A 21,662-nucleotide genomic window follows, 5' to 3' on the forward strand; every position below is an offset into this window, starting at 1 on the left:
TTATGGCGACATTCAGCATTGACTCAGAGAATGAGAGTACTGCGAAATACCAAGTGAAAAAAAAACCTTGTCTCATAGCCAATTCATCCACTTTTTAATGGAATCCGCAATTAGGATCTGCATCAAAGAACGTTAAGATTAACTTATGACATCAAGTTCAGTAAAGACTGTGAATAGGCTGGAAAGATTCCCTTCGCTCCGTCTGATAAGTGACATACTGTAAAATCTTTATGAAGTCGTTTTACCCCTTTTGCGGTCAATTTCTTCAATTACAAAATAAATCGTATATTCTGCGTTTAAGGCACAACAAAACAAATCGCACTGACACAAACACTGATGGGCAGCAGGACGTCATCAGATCCGATAGCAACTACGGCTGAAGGTAAACTAATAGAGAAAAGAATTCTATCAACAAAATTTACTTGATACTTTACCTATTTCTTACACACTTCCTACGCCCTTCGTCTCACAAGTTTAGGTTTTCTTGATTTCTTTAGTATCGACATTACGATTTCGACATTGAGAATGAAATTGCTGCTGAATATTAAATGAACCTTTAAAACAATTATTCCGCTCTTTAACATTACCCAACGTTAGGATCTACCGTAAAGAGCATTAAGATCAGCGTATGACATAACGATACAGGTATACGTACCACAAAGTTACTTCCTAAGGCCTATGCGATCTTTTACATTTCAGATTCAGTTATAAATGAGTCTGTGTTGTGTATGTGTGTCGAACTTTTAAGCATTCGCAAATAATGATACATTATTTCATCAGTTAACAACTGAAAAACAAAGGGAAGTAATAAATATAATTTATCTATCAATACACTTATCAAAACAACCCCACACCCAAAGAACTCCAAACCTATTTATTCACCTTCCTTCACTGTACGTTTGATTGAAGAGTTAGACCAAAAAAAAATCAGGGTAAATGATAAAAAAAATATGTGCGATTTTTTTTTCATCGAAACAGCAAGAATATTCCTTCTTATGTTAGATCAAGTAAGACTGGAAAAGTTTTAGTTTTCTCTGTCTGATAACTGATTAACTTTGAATTGTGCAAAAATGGTGCTTAACCCGTTCTGAGATATAATAATTCAATTGCAAAACCCAAATTCTTCATAGAAAGCACAACGAAACGAATCGAAAAAACTAAAACCCCGGTGGGAAGCAGTACGACATCAGATTTAATAGCAACTACGGCTGAAAGTAAAATAGAAAAATACTATTTACAAAATTTACTTAATTTACTGCACCAATTTCGTGCATACTCCATATGCCATTGTTATCAAACCGTTCGATCAGAAGGTTTTTTGATTTTTGATTTGTTTTTCTAGATTGGCTAAGCGACATACTGCATTCCACATTGCGAGAAACCAAACGAAAAAAAAAACACCCACAAAACTCGTGTCTTAAGGCATTTTTCCACATATTTATCTAATCCACGTCAAGTACCTACCTTAAAGAACGTTAACAATAACGTATGATATTTATTTAGTAAAGATTTTAAATGATACGTACCACAAAGCCTCGTGATATAGGCCTATTTGCTATCATTTATATGTTCAAACATTCACACGAATGAGACATTACTTATTTCATTCCCTCATAAGTGAAAATTAAAGACAATTACAAATGATCAATAATCTGTTATCAATGATAATTATACACACTAAAAACTACCCACCACAACCAACCCAACCCCTCATTATTCTCTCTCCTTCACTGTTCCTCTAATTGAACACATAGATCACAAAATCGGAAAACGAATTTACAATAGATGTTCTTGCTCATTTTAGATAATTGGAAGGAAAGCTGCTAAAAGTAGAGACGATGTTAAACAGATATGTGATGTACTTCATTGCAACTTGAAGAGTAGTGTTATATTAGAAGTGAGGTACGACTGGAAAAGTTTCAGTCTGATCTGTTTGATATTGGACATACTTTAAAAATAATGTTTAAAAATGGCGTTACAAGTTACAACTTCCATTTTCCACGTAGAAGGCACAACAGAACATTTGGAACAGACACACACTCCGCGGGGCAGCAGCACGTCAAGAGATCTGGTAGCAACTACGGCAGACGGTAAAATGGGTAGAACAAGATTTATACCCACAAAAATAATCAAGTTTACACCATGCATTTTATATGCTGCCTACGTCAAATTGAATCTTCGGCTCGGAAGTTTTGATTTTTCGGCATTGGATTGATTACAGTGAGATAACCATATACTATAGAAGGATTTACTCAGTTGTTTCAAAATTCTGGTTATTCTCCCTTTGACACTGTTAAATAAATTATTACCTTTATTCTATTCAAGTACGTCATGCACTTACCTTGTTATGAAGTACATTTTGTTTAATATCTAACATGTAGGTTTTTGTTAACACATTCCGTTGTTGTTATTGTCGTTACTGTTTACCTGTGGTCATTTTTATGTACTCTTATTTGTTGGTGATGTTACTTTTCGTAATATATTGTGGTATCATCTTCACTTAACAACAGCAGGAATGATCATGAAGGAAAACTATAAACTCCCATGTTTGCCACACTATTTCATACTTGATTGGAGCACTACGTGTCATCATTATTTGGATGTTGATGTTGCCATTGCTTGATATTACCTACTTCATGAATCGCATGTTTGTTTGGTTATTTGTTTAGGTTTTTTTCTCACTATTTTACATTCAAAAATACTAGAACAACAGATATATATATATATATATATATATATATATATATATATATGTGTGTGTGTGTGTGTGTGTATATATATATATATATATATATACATATATATATATTTCTATGAAGTTTTACTTTGCTCTGTCTGATATCAAATGGAATTAGTTTAAGATGCTCCTAAACAGAGCGTAACCAATTTTGCGATCGAATTCTTCAATTGCAAATCACAAATTCTGCGTAGAAGTCACAACAGAACAAATCGAACGGACACAAACCCCTATGGGCAGCAGCACGTCGTCAGATCTGATAGCAACTACGGCTGAAGGTAAAATAGAGAGAAGAATAATATCCACAAAATTTGCTGAATTTACTCCGTCCATTTCGTACACATTGCCATTTTGAACCTTTGGCCCAGAAGTTGTAATCTTGTTTTTCTAGATTGGCTTAATTATAATGATATTACCCATTCGACATTGAAAATTGGTTTCCTGCAATAGAACAAATAAAATACTCGCGGTTTACGACAATTCTTTCACCTGTTTAGTAAAGATCTACCTTACAGAACGTTCACAGATAATATATTGTATTTTCATACGGTGAAGAGTATAAATAGACATGTATGTACCACAAAGCACCATCCTATGAGGCCTAAACGAGCTTTTACCTTTAAGTTTAATCATTTGCAAGGATTCTGTTGTTTCATAAGGTCCAGGGCATAAAGATTTTGAAAACTCTTATCATGCTAACATGAATAACTTGTTTATTTAGATATAAATATGCTCTTATGATACATATCTGAACAAAAATGAAAATGAAAATAAGCAAACTTTGTATCAAGAAACACCCAATCAACTCAACCCAATATTAATTATTTCCCTTCGCTCTCACTCTAATTGAAGAGTTACGCCACAAAGGCAGAACAAAGAAAAATTATGAAAACATATGTGATTTTTTTTTTTCACTGCAATTTCAAGAAATCTCCTTGATATGTTCCAAGTGAGGTCTGACTGGAAATGTTTTATTTTGCCCTAACTTAAACTTTAAATGTTCAACAATTCCGCGTAACCCATTTTGCGATCGAATTCTTAAATTGCAAATTGCATATTCTGCGTAGAAGTCACGACTGAACAAATCGAACAGACACACACTCCGATGGGCAGCAGCACCTCATCAGATCTAATAACAACTGCGGCTGAAGGTAAAATTGAGAGCACAATATTATCCACAAAAGCTCTGAATATTAATTTTCTTCATCAATATTCTACACACTTCTAAAAAGCCAACAATCTTCGTCTCATGTTTTATTTATTTTTTTAGATTTGCTTGATTATACTGACATTTAATATGCACCAGGCGCTGAGAATTTGATTGCTGCAATATACCAAATTAAAAACTCTCTTCATTAGACAATTATTCCACTTGTTTGTGTACATCACCGTAACCACCATGAGGATCTACTTTGAAGAACGTTAAAAATAACGTATGATATTTTGAAAAAGTGAAGAGTCTTAACGGTCTTTTGCGTCCGACAAACCGCGTTCAAAAGCCCATACGATTTTTTATTTCTCAGCTTCCATATTAATAACAATTCTGTTTTCCCATGGAGTCCCGTACTTACTAGTGCGAAAAGAGCAATATGAATTATTAATATTTTTTTTCTATAATAGAGTATTTGTAAAGATGATAGACATTCTATCCCCCTAATAAGGAAAAGCTGATAACAATGTAAAGGTAATGATAATTAATCTTTCAATGTAGATATTAACACAAATTCACAGCGAAAGAGTACAAATTCTTAGTATTCATTCTCCTTCACTTTCCCTCTAACTAAAGAGTTGGATCCAAAAATCGCCAAACGAATTCACTTTATTCTGGTTAATTTGAGATATTTGCAACCATCTATGCTTAGAATAATATGAAGAAACCTGATATTTCTCATCGCAATTTCAAGAACATTCCTTGTAATGTCGGAAATAATGTATAACTGGAATTTTTTTTTCGTTTGCTCTGTCTGATAATGGACTTCATATCAAATGCTCAAAAATGGCTCGTTACCCAATTTGCGATTGAATTCTTCAATTGCAAATCGCATATTCTGCGTAGAAGGCACAACAGAACAAATCGAACAGACAGAAACCCCGATGGACAGCAGCACGTCTTCAGATCTGATAGCAACTACGGCTTACGGTAAATTAGAGAAGACAATTTTACATTAATAAAATTTACTTAATTTACTCTAAGCATTTCGTATGCTCCTATGTCGTCATAAATATTCGACTCAGATTCTAGATTGGCTTGTATAGCGGCATTATCAGATTGAGTCTTAGTCTGTTATTTCGAAACTGATTATTTGTAACCCTGACATTGTTCAATTTACATTTTCTTTTCAAATATGTCATATACCTATACCCACCTGTGAAGCATTGTGGTTTAATAATCAAACATATAATCTTCTTTCTCTCCCGTTTATGCCAAACATGTAGACCGATGGTAACACATTTCGTTACTGTTGTTGCTGTAGTTACTGTTTACCTGAGTGTGATCATTTTTCATGCTGTGATATTCTTTGGTTGTGATAGCTCTTGTGTGTGTTATCATCTTCATCTAGCACCAGGGATGATCATTATTAAAGCAAAACAATAATCCCTTCCTTAAACCTAATAGTCTCATGTTGCCACACTACTTTACACGTCATTGGGGCGCTGGGTGTCATCTTTATTTGATGTTGTGGTTGTTGCGTGATAGCACCTTCTCCATCCATTGCATGTTTGCCTGTTTGTTTATCTATTTATCCTCCATTTAACATTGAAAAGTATTAGAATAATATATCAATTATGCATTTATTATTAAAGAAAAATATCAAAATGAAAGGATTCCTGTCAGATTCCTTATTGTAAGGATTCTGTTCTTCCATTGGGTCCAGTACATAAAATTGCGGAAAACTACAATAAGAATGATTTTTATTCAAACACACACACACACTCGCACATATGATACATATTTCATCCAATCATAGCTAAAAACTGAAATGATAAAATGACAATGATTAATGTATTCAAAATTGCCTTTACCCAAACAATCAAACTCGTAATTATTCACTCCACTTCACTGTCTCTCTATTGAAATGTTATAGCACAGAATCACAAAACGAATTTACTCTTTAGCCTATTCCTGTTAATTTCCGATATTTGTAATTAAAGCTGCTGAAAACAAAGAAAATGTCGCCAATGTATGCAGTAGTTTTTTTTTTTTTAAGAATATTCCTTGTTATGTAGCAAGTGAGGTATGACGGGAAAAGTTTGAGTTTGCTCTAGCTGATAATGGACTTACTTTAACATGTAAAAAAAAGCGCCTAACCCATTTTTCAATCGATTTCTTCAATTGCAAATTGCATATAGGCACAACAGAACAGATGGAAGAGACACAAACCACGATTGGCAGCAGTACCACATCAGATCTGATAGCAACTACGGCTGAAGGTAAAATAGAGAAAACGATACTGTCCATAAAATTCAATTAATTTACTCCATCCATTTCGTAAGCCATGTTCAATCTTCGTGTCTGAAGATAATTCTTCTACTTGTTTATGTAATCCACCATAGGCCTCTACTTTATAGAACGTCAAGGATAACGTATGACCAGCGAAACTGGCGATATAACCCTTTGGTGAAATGAGTCTATCTACAGCGATCCGATTGCGGCAACTTATGATATGGACACGGGGAACTATATAAGGAATGGAATCAAAATGGATCAATATAGATTTGGAAGTATAGGCCCCTAAGATGTTCTGGGATATGGCTATTTCCCAAATGATACATCCATACTGTTAGGGATGAATTATTGAAAATGACAGAAAGGTCGACAGGAAAAAATACATCCAATACAATTAAGATAATCAAATGAGACTTTGAAATGAAAATGAAATTGTATCATCCAATCGTATGACGGTGAAAAAAAAAGTCCCTTAGAATTTGTGTATGTTGATTGAATTCGAACGTTCAAAGTGCAAAGTTGTGTTTCCATAAATGAAATTGAAACTGGTATTTAGCACGAATTTGAGCTTCTATCCAGCTGACGCGAAATTGAATGCCAACTTTGAGTACTTAAATTGAGTGAATTCCTCTCTAAATTGAACGAAATAAAATCTCGAAGGAATGACATGGAATTGAATTTAACACTCAAACAATTTAAATGAACGGTGAGAGTAGAGCAGTGACCAAAATCGCTTGAATTTGAACGCCTTTTCATTAATTCGAATGCAAATCTGATGAAATTGAGCGGGAAAACCTATAATATACATTGAAGAATCTGAATAGACACGTTAGTGTACGACAAATCCGCGTCATTAGGCCTATACGATCTTTTACTACCAGTCTGTTTCCTGATCACTGACTGCGATGGAGTGTGCGGAGGAGATGCCAAAAGGGACTGTGCCGGGGAATGTGGTGGAAACGCCGTGCGCGACTGCGCCTTTGTCTGTGAAGGTACGGCTTTCATCAACGAGTGCGAGTGGTGCGTCAACGGAACCACCGGCAGGGACAACAACTTCGGTATCGATAAGTGCGGCTACTGCTGGAATGAAGACGGGGTGGACATCGATTGTAACGGTGACTGCAACGGGACAGCTTTCCGTGATGCCTGTCAAACTTGCGTGGGTAAGCTAAAGTAAAGTCCGTTTTAAACTCCTGTACAGTGACGCCTATACAGTGACAGGGCGATCGATAACGGGCCGTTAACGATCGCCCCGTGGCCCGTCACTGTACAGGCATGCTAACCTGGAAACATTAAACTGCACAATACTTGAATATGAGACCATTCTGAAGCAAATAATTTTCACACAACAATAGATATATAATGTACTCTTAAATGAATCCCACGAGGATTGGAACAATCATCCTATGTATTCTTTCAAGAAAGCTGTAAAGACAATGCTGCTTTCTGGATATCAGTGATCTTATAATGTAATTGCAATTGTATTGTATATGAAATTCCCTCGTGGAATTATCGCCGTTCTGAATTTCTTGCGTAATGTTATGTAACCGACCATGACCTGTAACTGTTCACCTGTACCTCGGTAAGATAATACTTTACTATTCAGTAATCCAGGTGATCTAATTTTGTGTATTTGCGAAAGCAGACAGACCTCTCCCCTCTCCTTTCTCCTATCCTATCTCTATGCAAGTCATCCCTCCCCTATTTTCCTATTTATTATGTATTATGTACGAGGGCTGCATGCAAATCAAGCATTGCTTAAGCTGTAGCCCTTCTGCGTTATTCATTGCATCGCTGATATGTTCTTTTGTACATTGTAAAGGCAATGAAGAAACTGTATTGCTGTATAGGTAATGAAGAAACTTACTTTGTTAGCAACTAATGTTTATGTATATCCATTTATATGTATGGTACCATCAATGTATATGATATATATGTGCCTGTATCTGCATGAGCAATGATATAATGCAGGAACCAATAAAATCAAATCAAATCAAATCCCCAGCATTCCCACTGATTCCCACTGATCAGTTAATAGCCATTCCCTTTAAAGGGTTTTAGAAAAAAAAAGTGGTTCGTGGCTGGTATTGAAAGTGAATAATGCCTTGATCCCCCCCCCCCCAAAAAAAAAAAAAAAAAAAAAAGACAAACTAGATATGAACTTCTATCCTGTCGGGTAGAATCGTTGCCATTCAACATTATTTTTTTTTCCTCGACATGTCGTTCGCAATGGTCTGAAAGGAGATCTCCGGATGATTTTCAGACTTTTACATAACATGAGCAACTATAAATTGGTTATACTGGGTAGTTAGTTTCAGAATTTGTAGTGATTGGGATGAGGAATAGGAGTGTTTTCAAAATTTATAACAAATCACAATGAACAAGGATGATGACATGGCAGTCTCACAACAAGAATGCATGAGTTGGGGCTCAAGGAAGCAGAACAAAAGAAGAAGGCATACATAGCTTCTACACAGGTGAACGTGTTAAGCACATGGTATTGTAATAGAATTACATTGCTACATTTCTGAATATGTGAGGCTCCTATGTCATCAACTTTGTTCAGTGTAATTTGTTTTCGGGGGTTTTGAGTATTGATTTCTCTGCTCAAGGACCACACTAAGATCCACAATGGAGCTTTTGATTTATGTACTACATGGTGTGAAATTATGAAAATCGTCTGGAATGCCCTTTTATCAACTCAGAGTGCTTGTAAAAAAAAAAATAAAATAACAATCATAAAGCATCTCTGGTTTCGACAGTAAAGAGACCAAAGTGTGATGTCATAGCTATTCATCACCATGGAAACTGGTTCTCGGCAACCTCACCTGGCCGCAGTGTTTATGCATGCACCTGGTTATAACCCCGGCTATAACAAAAGATCGTGACATCATCACTTTGCTACTCTATTCAGAATATAGGTTAAACGGGACAACATAATAATATTAGTCCATGGGCCAGGCCAGAGATTGGTACCACCTGGTGCCATTTGGTGCCATTTTGTTTGTCGGGCATAGATATGCTTGTCAAGCTATGATAGCATTTCCAAACGAGTAGCTTAGTCATAATAAATTATTTTTTTTAACCAATTTAGTCTCGTTGTTATATCCCTTTACTTCTGAATCGAAACTAACCGCTATACAAAGCAGAACACTGTTTTCTGTATGTTCCATAGAGCTGTAAAATGCAGCTCTATGGTATGTTCACAGGTGTTCTGTTGTAAACGCGATGCGCTTAGTCTTTATTCAAGGCAGCGAAGGGAATATCCAAAGGTTATGATGTCCACAGCGCTTAGTCTTTATTCTAGACGGCGAAGAGAATATCCAAAGCTTATGATACAGTGTATATCCTTTTATCTAAAAACAACAACAACCAAAAAAGCAATTCCTCGTGAATTTTACCGTATTTTTAAACTATTTATTGTTTAAAACTGATTTATTTGTTGAGAGGGTAGTATAAAAACAGTATAGATAATCCCTTTTATGAGAAACTTTAGATATGATAACGGTACATTGGTCTAGATAAAGACTAAGCGCACCGCGTGACAGCTGTGGACATCATAACCCTTTGGATATTCCCCTCGCTGCCTTGAATAAAGACTAAGCGCATCGCGTTTTAATACAACAGAACACCTGTGGACATACGGAAGACACTGCTCTTCTTTGTATAGCGGTTAGTTTCGATTCAGAAGTATAGGGATATAAAAACGAGACCAAATTGGTTAAAAAAATCATTTATTATGACTAAGCTATACTCATTTGGAAATGCTATCATAGCTTGATAAGCATATCTATGCCCGACAAACAAACTGACACCAAAAAGGTTTTACCACCTCAGGTGGTACCAACAACCCATTTTTCGGGTCTTGGCCCATGGACTAAATGTGTAGTACGGACAGATTCCTCAGATCACAATACAAGCGTTGCACTATATGACTCTGACCATGGATATATAATTGATGCTTTCAATATGGCAAAGACTGATCATTCTTACTGTGATGACGATTCGCATAGAAACCATGTCAGGAGAATTCTTCATTCCAGTAATCTTCATTCGTCAAGCACATCAGTCTTAAGTTTGACATGCGCTCCGTACACGCCAGTTTTGACAGCACAACATGCAGGCGTTAAAAGGCGAGGGACGATTCGCGGTGGAGGATTTTGTTCACGCCCAAACACAATTTTCAAAAAAGGAGAAAATCCATGGCACTGAAATAGCCATATAAAGGCCTAATATGAAACAAGTACACTTTCCCATTTAGGAAAAGTTGACGAATAGAGAGTATTATCTTATAACAATGTTTACACTATGGGTGCTCCCTTGTCAGATGTTGTGATGTCGCTCATCATTTCGGTTACCATATCCTATATCAGATGATGCGCGCTTTGATGACTTGTTTCTATTCATATCGTCAGTAACTCCCCCACCCCCCCCCCCAAAAAAAAGAAGTGTACAGTTTTATGTTTTTATCGTATGTATTTAGTTAACTGCAAGTTATAGATTACAACCTATATATTGCAGTTCACTCCATACATACGATAAATGAAGCATTGGTATCATAGGCCATATCGTGCCTATGAGAACGTCAATCACACACACACAGACACACACACACACACACAATTAAGAGGTGCAGTGAAATTCGGAACATCCTCCCTGATGCCTCCCACCCCCTCCATCTAATTTCCTTTCAGAATGTATTTCCCAGTCGTTACAGAATGGAACTAAAATCACGAAAAACAACGGAAATGTCGACTTGGTCAAAAAAAAAGAGGAGTTGTCGTCTATTTTGTATTCCTTACTTTATAAAAAGATCTCTCATGACGGAGTGGAAAAAATGTGAAGATCTGGATAGGTGCTTTCTTGCAGAGTTTCTTAATTTGCAATCCATGCATGCGATCCTTCGGATGCTGTTCAAGAGGTCTATTGCTATCACTATGGCTATATGGCAATGATATGTAACTTGAAAAGCGAAACCTATTGATATTTACATAATTTCAGGAAGCCCAGTCAAACATTCCATCAGCAGATTAGATAATTTCTATCTTTTGCAATATCTCTAACACCAAAGACAAATATCAGACAATGATTGATATTTGCTGTAATTAAAGTCTTATTGGAATGAATAATTGTTATAAAATCACGTAACGTCGATTTTCCGGCTTTTCTACAGGTGGCGCCACGGGGTTGGCGGTCAATGCGAGCGCCGACATGTTGGACTGTCGCGGGGTGTGCAACGGGATGTGGGTGGAAAACGACTGCGGTGAATGCGTGATGCCCGATGAGTTTGGTAACATCTTCTCTACAAAGGACTGCCATGGCGACTGTAATGGCTGTGAGTTTGAATCCGCTCCTGGCTGCAGGGGATAATATCATGCCAATATTGCTTTTAGTAAACTCGGCAATCAGAATTATTCTTTTATTGCGTCTTAACTCTCTTAGAGCTGTTCCTGCCTGTTTTGTTTCAACTGAAATTCTATAATGTTAAGATCTATTCCATGCGCAGTAATGAATATATCGTATGATTGACTTGATGGAAAATGTTTCTAAATCGCATTAATCATTTTTATCCGCTACTCCTTCTCAATGCCATCCAATCCTTGATCCTTTTTCTGATGTGTTATACTATAACTGTCAGAGGTTCAAAATCTTGAATCTGTCATGTCTTTTGTTGCAACTGTATTTTTCATAATTCGCATATAGGGCCTCCTTGCCAATCGTAATACCATGTGTAGACATGTGACTTGACGAGGGATTTATTGTTGAGGACAGTTCGTACTTTTATTTTCATTCCTCCTGTTTGGAGAACATATTGGAATGCGCTGCTTAGGAACTAGAATTATCCATTCGATTTTGTTGTTCTTCTTCTTGTAGCTGTTTTGTGGTACAGTATGATTAATATGTTGATCAGAATAGTACATTCGACTCTATATGATAGATACGACGCTCATCAGCGTTTGTTTCAGAAGCTACAATCCTGCATAAAAAAAGTATATTGTTCTATGGAAACGCATTCCACTTATATTACATTGAACATCACTGGACCTGCGTCTGTGCAGAGAGGGACGAGGAAATGAGATTTGAAATGACAGGGCTATTAAACAGCAGACCTATTTGACTTACCTCACCACAATCGACATTTCAAATATAGCCTCTCTTTGATTATTGCGAAAAGCGAAATTAATTTCGCTCGTCCTCGATCTCGTTAGCACAGTATCGTTCACATGGCAATGTCAATTGGTCCTTGGATGATCGGCCATTGTAGCGTAAATATCGAATTTTGAACGTGTCTCCCTCCCGTGTTTTCCATCTTTCTCTCTTTCCATTCTCCTGCTCTTCATCACTTTCTTTGTTTCTTTTGGCTTTCTTTTTTTTCTGTCTTTCTTCTCTTTCCTTCTTCATTTCGTTCTCTCTTGTTCTTGTAAAGACCCTTATTTTCCTTTATTCTTCCCCATTTGTCGCTTTCTCGCCTCCTTATTTCTTTTTTGCTCTATATCGTTTAATTTCAAATATCAATTCTTCTTTTTTTCTGTGTTCCTTTCCTTCCTTATTTTCTTCTTCTCTGTATTTCTTTCTTTCTTTCTTTTTCCTTTTCTTACCTATACTTCGCTCCTTCCTTCCTTTTTTTTCTGTCTTTTTTTCGTTCATTCCTTCATTCTTGCTGTCAGTTGCTGAGATCAATGAATGTGGATACTGCACTGGCGGAAATACTAGTCTCGACGCTACCACGGGTTTCTCCGATTGTGGGGTTTGCAATACATCATCCGAAGCGGATGTTTGCCTCGGGTGTGACGGAGTGGCATACAGGTTAGTTGGATGTTGGGGAGGGCAGATGTTCTCTTGGAGATAGGTTTTAATCAGTGTTGTAACATTGCTTCAAAAATATTAAAGGAATGGTGTAGTATTATTGATGTAGATGAGGATTGGCCTTATACCTTTTTGCGAGATACCAAAAAACAACTTATGAAATAGCACGGCGCATACTATTCTAAGAAGAATTCAAAGTTTTTGATGATAATCGGTTCTGGAATGGATGAGACGTCCAAAAACAAAGTAAAACAAAGCAATCATAATTAAAGGTGGATCCCACATTTTATCACGATCGCTCAATTTTTGATATCTCGACCATTTCAAAAGCAATTACATGTTTCTTTCATATTTCATAGGAGCTTTTTCATTATCTCAACAAAGATATTAGAATCCTGTAGTTACGTCTTAACCAGTAGGGCCTACTTTATAATCCTTTTAAACATGTTTTCCATTTCCTTCCAAGAGGACATTCCCATAATACTGGACATCAACGCCATTGGGGCATAATCATTATAGTTTAGTCAAGGTCTCGAAATTCAGTTAAAATGTCTATAGAATTTGAATCTGGTCGCAGATTCACAAGACAATGAGAAAACAATTAAAGGCAGAAATTGCACTTTCATTGGTATTCGTTGGTATCGTATGATGTACCACATGCACCCAGAGATATGAAATAACACTTTTAGCTCGTCATTTTTTTTTCATATTTTCTAAATTAGCAAGACGCACAAAGATCCAATTCGGCTCGATTTCGGTATTTTGTTTAACTCACCAAGGTTTTCGAAGCAAAAGCAATGCTATTTCTGCTTTGGGTAATAGAAATTATGCTTTTTTTTCCTCGCTATTCTATCATATTGCTTCAAAAGTTAAGTTCCGGTCAAACTCAAAACAATTCATGTTAAGTGTATACAAGTAAACTTGCTTTTTATTTTGCGCAAGTTATTCCAGAAAGTTGTACATCTTAACATTTCATTTGAAGCACTTATGCAAAAAGAAGATTATCATAGATAAGTCAAAATGACGTGTTATTACTCTGTTTGTTTTACTTTATTCTTTCCAGTGGTAAAGTTTTCGATGCCTGCTCAGTGTGTGATGGCAACGGGAACACATGTTTTACGGTTGACGAACTTTCCCCAACAATAATCCCGGCTTACACCAACTACCAGGTACACAATGACGTATAATTCTATCATTCCTGCATCATTCCCAAAGGTGTAAGAGATATTCCTATTTCTTGAGAATACTTATTTCAATCACGATGAAAAGAACAGCACCTTTTCATGAACGTCAACCTCAAGAGTATGAAACAAAGTAAGGGATAAAAGTTAACTAAAACACGAAATGAAACATGAAATAAGAACACTATAAAGTAGGTTTTTTTTTCCTGTGCATGAAACAGTTGGGTTATAGGTTTGTCGCATTTGCATATCAAAAGGCAAATGGTGATTAACTTCTTTTAAGACTCCCATTGATATTAAAGACCAAAGCTTTGCTTGATGTTTGTTTAAGATGATATTTTGTCTATTAAATTCTTGAGGAAATTAAAAAAAAAAAATTATCATTTGTTAAAATAAATTGTTAACAATTCTGGACCATCAACATGATTTCTGCTGATAATTACTATCAATGGTTGTGGAGAATGGACTCTTTGATCTCAATCGATTTGATGAAGCCAACTTGAATATGAAAACATACTTCAAGCGGTATAGTTTTATATCCGTCCCATCACGTCTATTCCCCTGTTCCATGATTTATGTTGGTGCTTTACGAAAGTTCTCCCCCTAACACATTAGAGAAATTGTTGTAAAGGAGAACTCGAGCTGATTTTCAGACTCTTGCATTTGAACAACTTGATACATTGGTTATACTGAGTACAGAGTTTCAGAATTTATGATAATTAGATAATGAATGAGAATGTTTTTAAAATTTATAACACATCTTAATGAACAAGGATGATGACATAGTAGCTTCACCGCAAGAATGTATGAGTGCTACATGGGGCTTAAGGATTTATAGGCCTAACAAAAGAAGAAAGCATGCACTAATTCTATGCAGGTGACCTTGTACACTGTATGTACACTGAACATAATTGTCTGCACATTCTTGATTAGAAAGATGATCTAGAAAAATGAATTACGTCATACCACAATGCGGAACGATATGTATTATATAAAGCATTCATACATGTCTCCTCCCTTACCAAGATCCGTCTCCGAGGCGCCGGTTTCCAGAATGCCACCACAACCCGTTGTGTGTACTTCAATGCTTCGAACACAAACCAGCAAATCGGTGATGCTGTAGATATATCTGACCTCGATCAAGATACGATGTTCTTCAACTGCACGGCCAACCTCCCTGAAGGTGAGATCAAGGTCATACATGTACTCTCTACCTCCTCATCGCGGCAACACTGCGCCCTCTGGAGATATTTAACAAATCTGATCGCAACAAAAATTTACTCTAACCGGGGGGCCAAAACCTTAAAACAGAGGTCGAGTTGCACTCTCTCTACAAACTAAGTAGACCATGCTTATTTTCAAGTTTTTATTGTAGCAAACAACATTCCACTGGTCTACCTCGAAAAATTTGTTGCGAAAGCCTCCAAATCCAAGATGGCGTCCAAAATGGCCGCCATATTTACTGAATTTGTTATTTGAATGATAGAATTCGACAGAAACATCAGATTTCAACAAATGTGATGTCATATGAAAGAGAATAAAATTTTCTACAAGTTGATACCATTTTTGTGGGTTATTGTGATAACTGAATTGAGATTTTAAGGAAAAAAACACTCATTTTTTTATATTATTTTTCTGAAAAAAGGAAAATCATGAAAATGCTTGATTCAGCATAAATCAGAGAATGACTGAAGGATTATCTTGAAACGTTTCAGGAATTTTGTTTGACATATGATTAATATTTGGAGAAAATTAGGGGTCAGTACCACTTTTTGTTCAGGATTGATAATGTCTCAAACTTGAAAACTCACTTTGTAAAAATGGGCACTTTAGTTGTGACAAGACCTTGTTGGTCATAAGAAAAGTCTGCGCGTGTCAAGACTACTACACGCACCACTGATACTGGCGCGTGTAGCAGTGCCAGTGGTGCTTGTAGTAGTCTTAGCAAATGCAAACTCCTGCTTTGACAAACAAGGGTTTGTGCCTGCAAACTAACTTTTCGTACCAAGTGGTAGCTCAGGTGACGCTGGTCGCTATTATTTCAAAGTAGATTGTTCTGAAGCAGATGAGATGAAGCAAAAAAATTTTTTTTTTCAAATAGAGGTAGTAGCTTGAAACTTGGCACCAATCTTGTTCTAGATAGTTTAAGGCAGAATTCAGATCAACCACAAAAAAAAAAACCTAAGATGACAGCCATCAAAGTTGCCATAGTTTATTGCGCCAAATTAAATATATTATCATGATTTTCATATAATTTTGTCTGTTGTGCTATCTATTTATATGTTTTTACATATTTCAAACATTGTAATGCTATTTCGAACCGTCATAGGTTTTTATGGAGACATTTTTAAGACCAGTGATATTCTACTCTCCAAAAAAGAGAAAAAATCGAGTGGAAGTATTCACTTTTGAAGGAGTGAATAACTGAAAACAGTGAATTTAGAGTGAAATTGGAGTGAATTTTGAGTGAAAATGAACATTTTCACTCATTTTAGAGTGACCTCAGGGACCACTCGTCATTCTTCGAGTGATCCTGAGGTCACTCTAAAATGAATGAAAATGAACATTTTCACTCTCGAGTGATTCTGATATCTACCATGGGAAAGCATCTAACAATGGCCTAAGTTCAGATCAATTGTGACACTATAACCAACATGAAATCAGCCTAAAAACAATGTAAGAAAAATCTAATAACAGTAAATACAGTTTCAGCATGCTTTTTTTGTAAATGTGAATATACAGCACGAAAAATAAATTTGGACAGTTTTATTCGAAAAATATACTGAAAAATGATTTCGTACAAGACATTTATCAGCAAATTTGAGAAATTGCCGCCATGTCAGGGGGGTGTTTCATGAAACTTTTTGTCGGTGATTTACACCGACAACTGTTAAAAGCTACTGAAATCCTTGCGTCTGATTGGCTGATAGCAAACTTGTCGGTGAAAACCTCCGACAAACTCATTGATGAAACGCCCCCCAGATTTGCGGGGGTGGGGGTGGGATCAGAAGGGCTTTCAAGGACATCTACTATATACGGATCTACGGCCATTATTACACATAGTACCATCATTATTCACGTTTCTACAACAGCAGTGCAGCATACAAGTAAAAAAAGCATATCTTTGATACAGAAGCATTTCTTTTTCATCAAAGATTGGGCCTTACCCAAATTTAGTTCCACTGGAATGAGTTCCACCCCCCCCCCCCCCCCCCCCAAAAAAAAAGACCCTCAGTATGGTTTACACTATACAATATCGTTCGGATGTATAGAAATATATAATAGACAGCAATATAAGATGATTTAAAAAATATATGAAATCATAAGTTGAGATTTAACTTTGACGCATCACACATAATGTATTGTTTACCATTGGGATAGATATCACATTCGATTTATGTGCAGGTTGGTTGTATCACAAAACATTCTACCATGTATAAAAATTAAAATAAAGACTAAAACATACGAAGATATCACCATTTCTTTACAAGAAACCATAGCCATTATAACTGTTGACAGCTAAGTATAAAAAACCCCGTTCTTATCAGATCTATTTAAGATATCTAATAATATTTGCATTGATTATACTGATTTAAGTTTGTACATTAGTTGTTCTATCCCTAACTCACAGTTAAGAACTAGTTTGAGGAATTAACTAAAGGTGGGTTCTGGTTTTACGTGTACTTATGGTAAATAATGCCTTGAACGACAACCTCAATCAATTACTGCCATCTTGAATTTTGTGCGGATACTATTTTTGTCGCTAAATATGACACATTGGCAAAATTTGTGCCAAATTCCAAGCTCCTATCTCTTTTTGGAAAATACTGTTTGTTCAATGTTCAATCTTATCTGCCTCAGAACAATCTACCATGAAATGCTACAGTAATAGCGACCAGTGTCACCTATACCTGTCCACTTGGCATGAAAAGATAGTTTGCAGGCACTTTTAACTCAGTAGACCATTACAGTATTACATGTGACCATGTATACATGTGACCATGTAAACACATTGTATTCAAAATTTATAATGCATAGATATATCTTTTTTCAAGTTTTAGATATTAACTTGTCAACAGTGTATGATATTGCTTGTAATTCCATAAATATGAATTACGTCTCCTCTCAGTAAATCTCAATCACAATCGCAGGTTTCAAAATAATTATTCGGTTCTTCTTTGATAAATACTAAATCATGCATTATCTTTTACATTTCATTCTTTCTTCAAAACAATATAAATACATGAATTTCCTCCCCCTCCCCCCATTTATCACAATACACAGCTAAAGTGGTATCAACTTTTAGGAAGTTTTACTCTCCTTCACATGACATCAAAGTTTCTGCAATCCGATGTCTCTATCAATAGAAATTTTGAATTCAATAAAAATGGCGACCCTATTGGACCGCATCTGTACTTTGGAGGTTTTTGTAACAAATCTACTGAGGTGTACTTACGAAACATTGCTTAGTACGTTTAGTAATTCTATGTATGGTCCTATTTATAGAGAGAGTGGAACTCGAAAAGTAAGCACAAACTTGGATTTGACCCTCTGTGACATCTTTGGAAACAGATGCGTGTAAAAACATGATACAGTGTATTATGTAAAATGAGATTTCAAGTTTGAGACATTACAACTCCTGAACCAAATACAATACTGACCTCTGATTTTCTCCAAATATTGATTATATGGGAAAGATGTTAATTTCTACATGGTTTTCATAAAAAATTTAATTTAATTTATTTTTTTTTTTACTTTTTAGAGAAATATTTACGGTGCATTCTGAACAATGTCTCCATAAAAACCTAAGATGGTTTGAAATAGCATTACAATTTTCAAATTATATAAAAACCATATAAACAAACCATATAAGCAAAACAGACAAAATTATATCAAAATCGAAATGATACATTTACTCTGGCGAAACACACTATGTCAGCATTGATGGCCTGCAATCTTGATTTTTTTTTTTGAGTGATTGATCCAAATTTTGTTAGAAACTTTCTAAAGCCAGGTTGTTTCAAGCTTCTACCTCTATTTGAAAGATATTTTTGCTTCATCTCATCTGCTTCAGAACAATCTACTTTGAAATAATAACGATCAGCGTCACCTAAGCTACCACTTGGTACGAAAAGTTAGTTTGCAGGCACAAACCCTTGTTTGTCAAAGCAAGAGTCTGCGTTTACTAAGACTACTACACGAACCACTGGCACTGCTACACGCACCAGTGCCAGTGGCGCGTGTAGTAGTCTTGACACGCGCAGACTTTTCTTATGACCAGCAATGTCTTGTCACAACTAAAGTGCCCATTTTTACAACATGAGTTTTCAAGTTTGAGACATTATTACTCCTGAACAAAAAGCGGTACTGACCCTTGATTTTCTCCAAACATTAATTATTTGTCAAACAAAATTCCTGAAACGTTTCAAGATAATCCTTCAGTCATTTTCTGATTTATGCTGTATCAAGCATTTTCATGATTTTCCTTTTTTCAGAAAAATATCAAAAAATAAGTGTTTTTTCCTTAAAATCTCAATCCAGTTATCACAATAACCCACAAAAATGGTATCAACTTGTAGAAAATTTTATTCACTTTCATATGACATCACATTTGTTGAAATCTGATGTTTCTGTCGAATTCTATCATTCAAATAACAAATTCAGTAAATATGGCGGCCATTTTGGACGCCATCTTGGATTTGGAGGCTTTCGCAACAAATTTTTTGAGGTAGACCAGTGGAATGTTGTTTGTTACAATAAAATCTTGAAAATAAGCATAGTCTACTTAGTTTGTAGAGAGAGTGCAACTCACTCGTTAAATAAGCGAGTTTTTGCGGTTTGGCCCTCCGGTTATCCGTTCTTGTTTATTTGAGAAAATTGGAATTAAAGCTGCTACAAAAGAATGGAAATAAAATCATACTATGGAATATTTCCAATAAGAACTTCTAAAACATTCCTTCTTCCGTAAACACGTGACGTACCACAGTCATTGTGTTGCATTTCTGTATCAGATGATGAGCTTACTTTAAATTATGTCTTCAAGTGGCGCTTCGCCTATTTTCCAATCAAATCTTCACTTTGCTAATCTTCTGTACTTTTCGTGCCAGATGGGCCATTTCATCTAATGCCAATTGAGATCTTACTTTTCTTTTAAAAGTAATGATTGATTGAGTGTTTCAGCATCACCTCATTTTACTTCCTTACTAGCCACTCATGCTTTGCTAGCCTAAACATGGAGTGTTTACCATTCCAGAGGAAACGAATTTCAGCATAGACAGATATGTCAGATGTACACAGCGAATCTTACTTGTTTCTTCAGGACTTCGTTATAATGAGGAAAAATGAAATATTCTGCATTACTACTCGTTTTCATCTCATCTTACTGTACTTTCATATTATCTCAATGAAGATACATCAAAATAAACGAGAAACATGAATACTCTCATGGAGCATACATACAAAATGGACAAACTGGTCAGTGATTCTAGATACCAAAGGATGGGCAAAGAAAATGAGTAATATTATAGGACTGACGTAAACGCAAGCTTGTTTGATTAAAAGGCCCTATCTAATCATTGTTGTTTTTTAGACTATTAAGATTGTTAGACGGACAACTAATAACCAAATTATTCACTGACAATCGATTCGTACATCAATGGGTCTACGCACAACACATACTAATCCTTGGTATTTTGACTGGAATTTGCCGATAAGCCATCTGGATATTATTCTCTTAATTAGGATGTCAAGAAAGTCAGTTGTCAATATTCCTATGAAGCAAGGCCGTTTCGCACTAAGAAACGGCTTCTAGAGGGTTATACGTCACCGCAACGATCTCTCGGTCACAGCGAAACTGATATTTTCTTGGTGATTTTTTTTTCTTTTTTTTAACGGTCATATGGAGTGAAGAGTGACTTTGCAAATATTTTCTGTCATTTTACAGGCGAGTTCTTAGTTCACCTGAACATAGGCGACAATGTAACCACGGAGAGCTTCGTCACACTTTACGTTTATGAAGGTGAGTTAATAACACAGTTTAAAAATAACCCATCATTGCTATAATACCCTCGAGCCCCAAAGTCCAACAACAAGAATAGCATCTCTGTTATACGATTGACTTTACGAAACTAAAATGATAATGATAATAGTAATAATAATGATGATGATAATAATAATAATAATAATAATAATAATAATAATGATAACAAGATAATCATGATCCTAATAAAAATGATTATAATCATCATGATATTCTGACCTACTCAGATATTACTCTTTCATTCTGCTATATTCTGGGTTTTCCTTAATAAGGATATACATAGTACTAAATGTAAACATCATTTCCGGACTTTATGTTTCTCCTTTCATGCATGAATTATGCTGAGTAAGAACTCTATAACGTTACGCGATTGTATGAGGAACCACTCCCAGCCTAGTCGGTTAAGACTTTTCATTGACATATCGATTTCCTGTACTCGTGCTACAATGT

General features: G+C 35.7%; 1 protein-coding gene across 1 annotated transcript in view; it reads left to right on the forward strand.

The window, feature by feature from the left end:
• Window positions 1–21,662, forward strand: part of LOC139707910 (uncharacterized) — a 68,121-nt gene that overhangs the window by 22,327 nt on the left and 24,132 nt on the right. The window contains exons 3-9 of the mRNA XM_071623241.1: window positions 6,089–6,169; window positions 7,067–7,348; window positions 11,359–11,520; window positions 12,854–12,992; window positions 14,056–14,161; window positions 15,200–15,356; window positions 21,117–21,191. Coding sequence (XP_071479342.1) covers window positions 6,089–6,169; window positions 7,067–7,348; window positions 11,359–11,520; window positions 12,854–12,992; window positions 14,056–14,161; window positions 15,200–15,356; window positions 21,117–21,191 — 1,002 coding nt within the window. The remainder of the gene's footprint in view (window positions 1–6,088; window positions 6,170–7,066; window positions 7,349–11,358; window positions 11,521–12,853; window positions 12,993–14,055; window positions 14,162–15,199; window positions 15,357–21,116; window positions 21,192–21,662) is intronic.

Source organism: Diadema antillarum, unplaced genomic scaffold (genome assembly GCF_040938485.1).
Source record: "Diadema antillarum isolate AM-2024a unplaced genomic scaffold, OU_Dant_1.0 scf00000000, whole genome shotgun sequence".
Classification (NCBI taxonomy): domain Eukaryota; kingdom Metazoa; phylum Echinodermata; class Echinoidea; order Diadematoida; family Diadematidae; genus Diadema; species Diadema antillarum.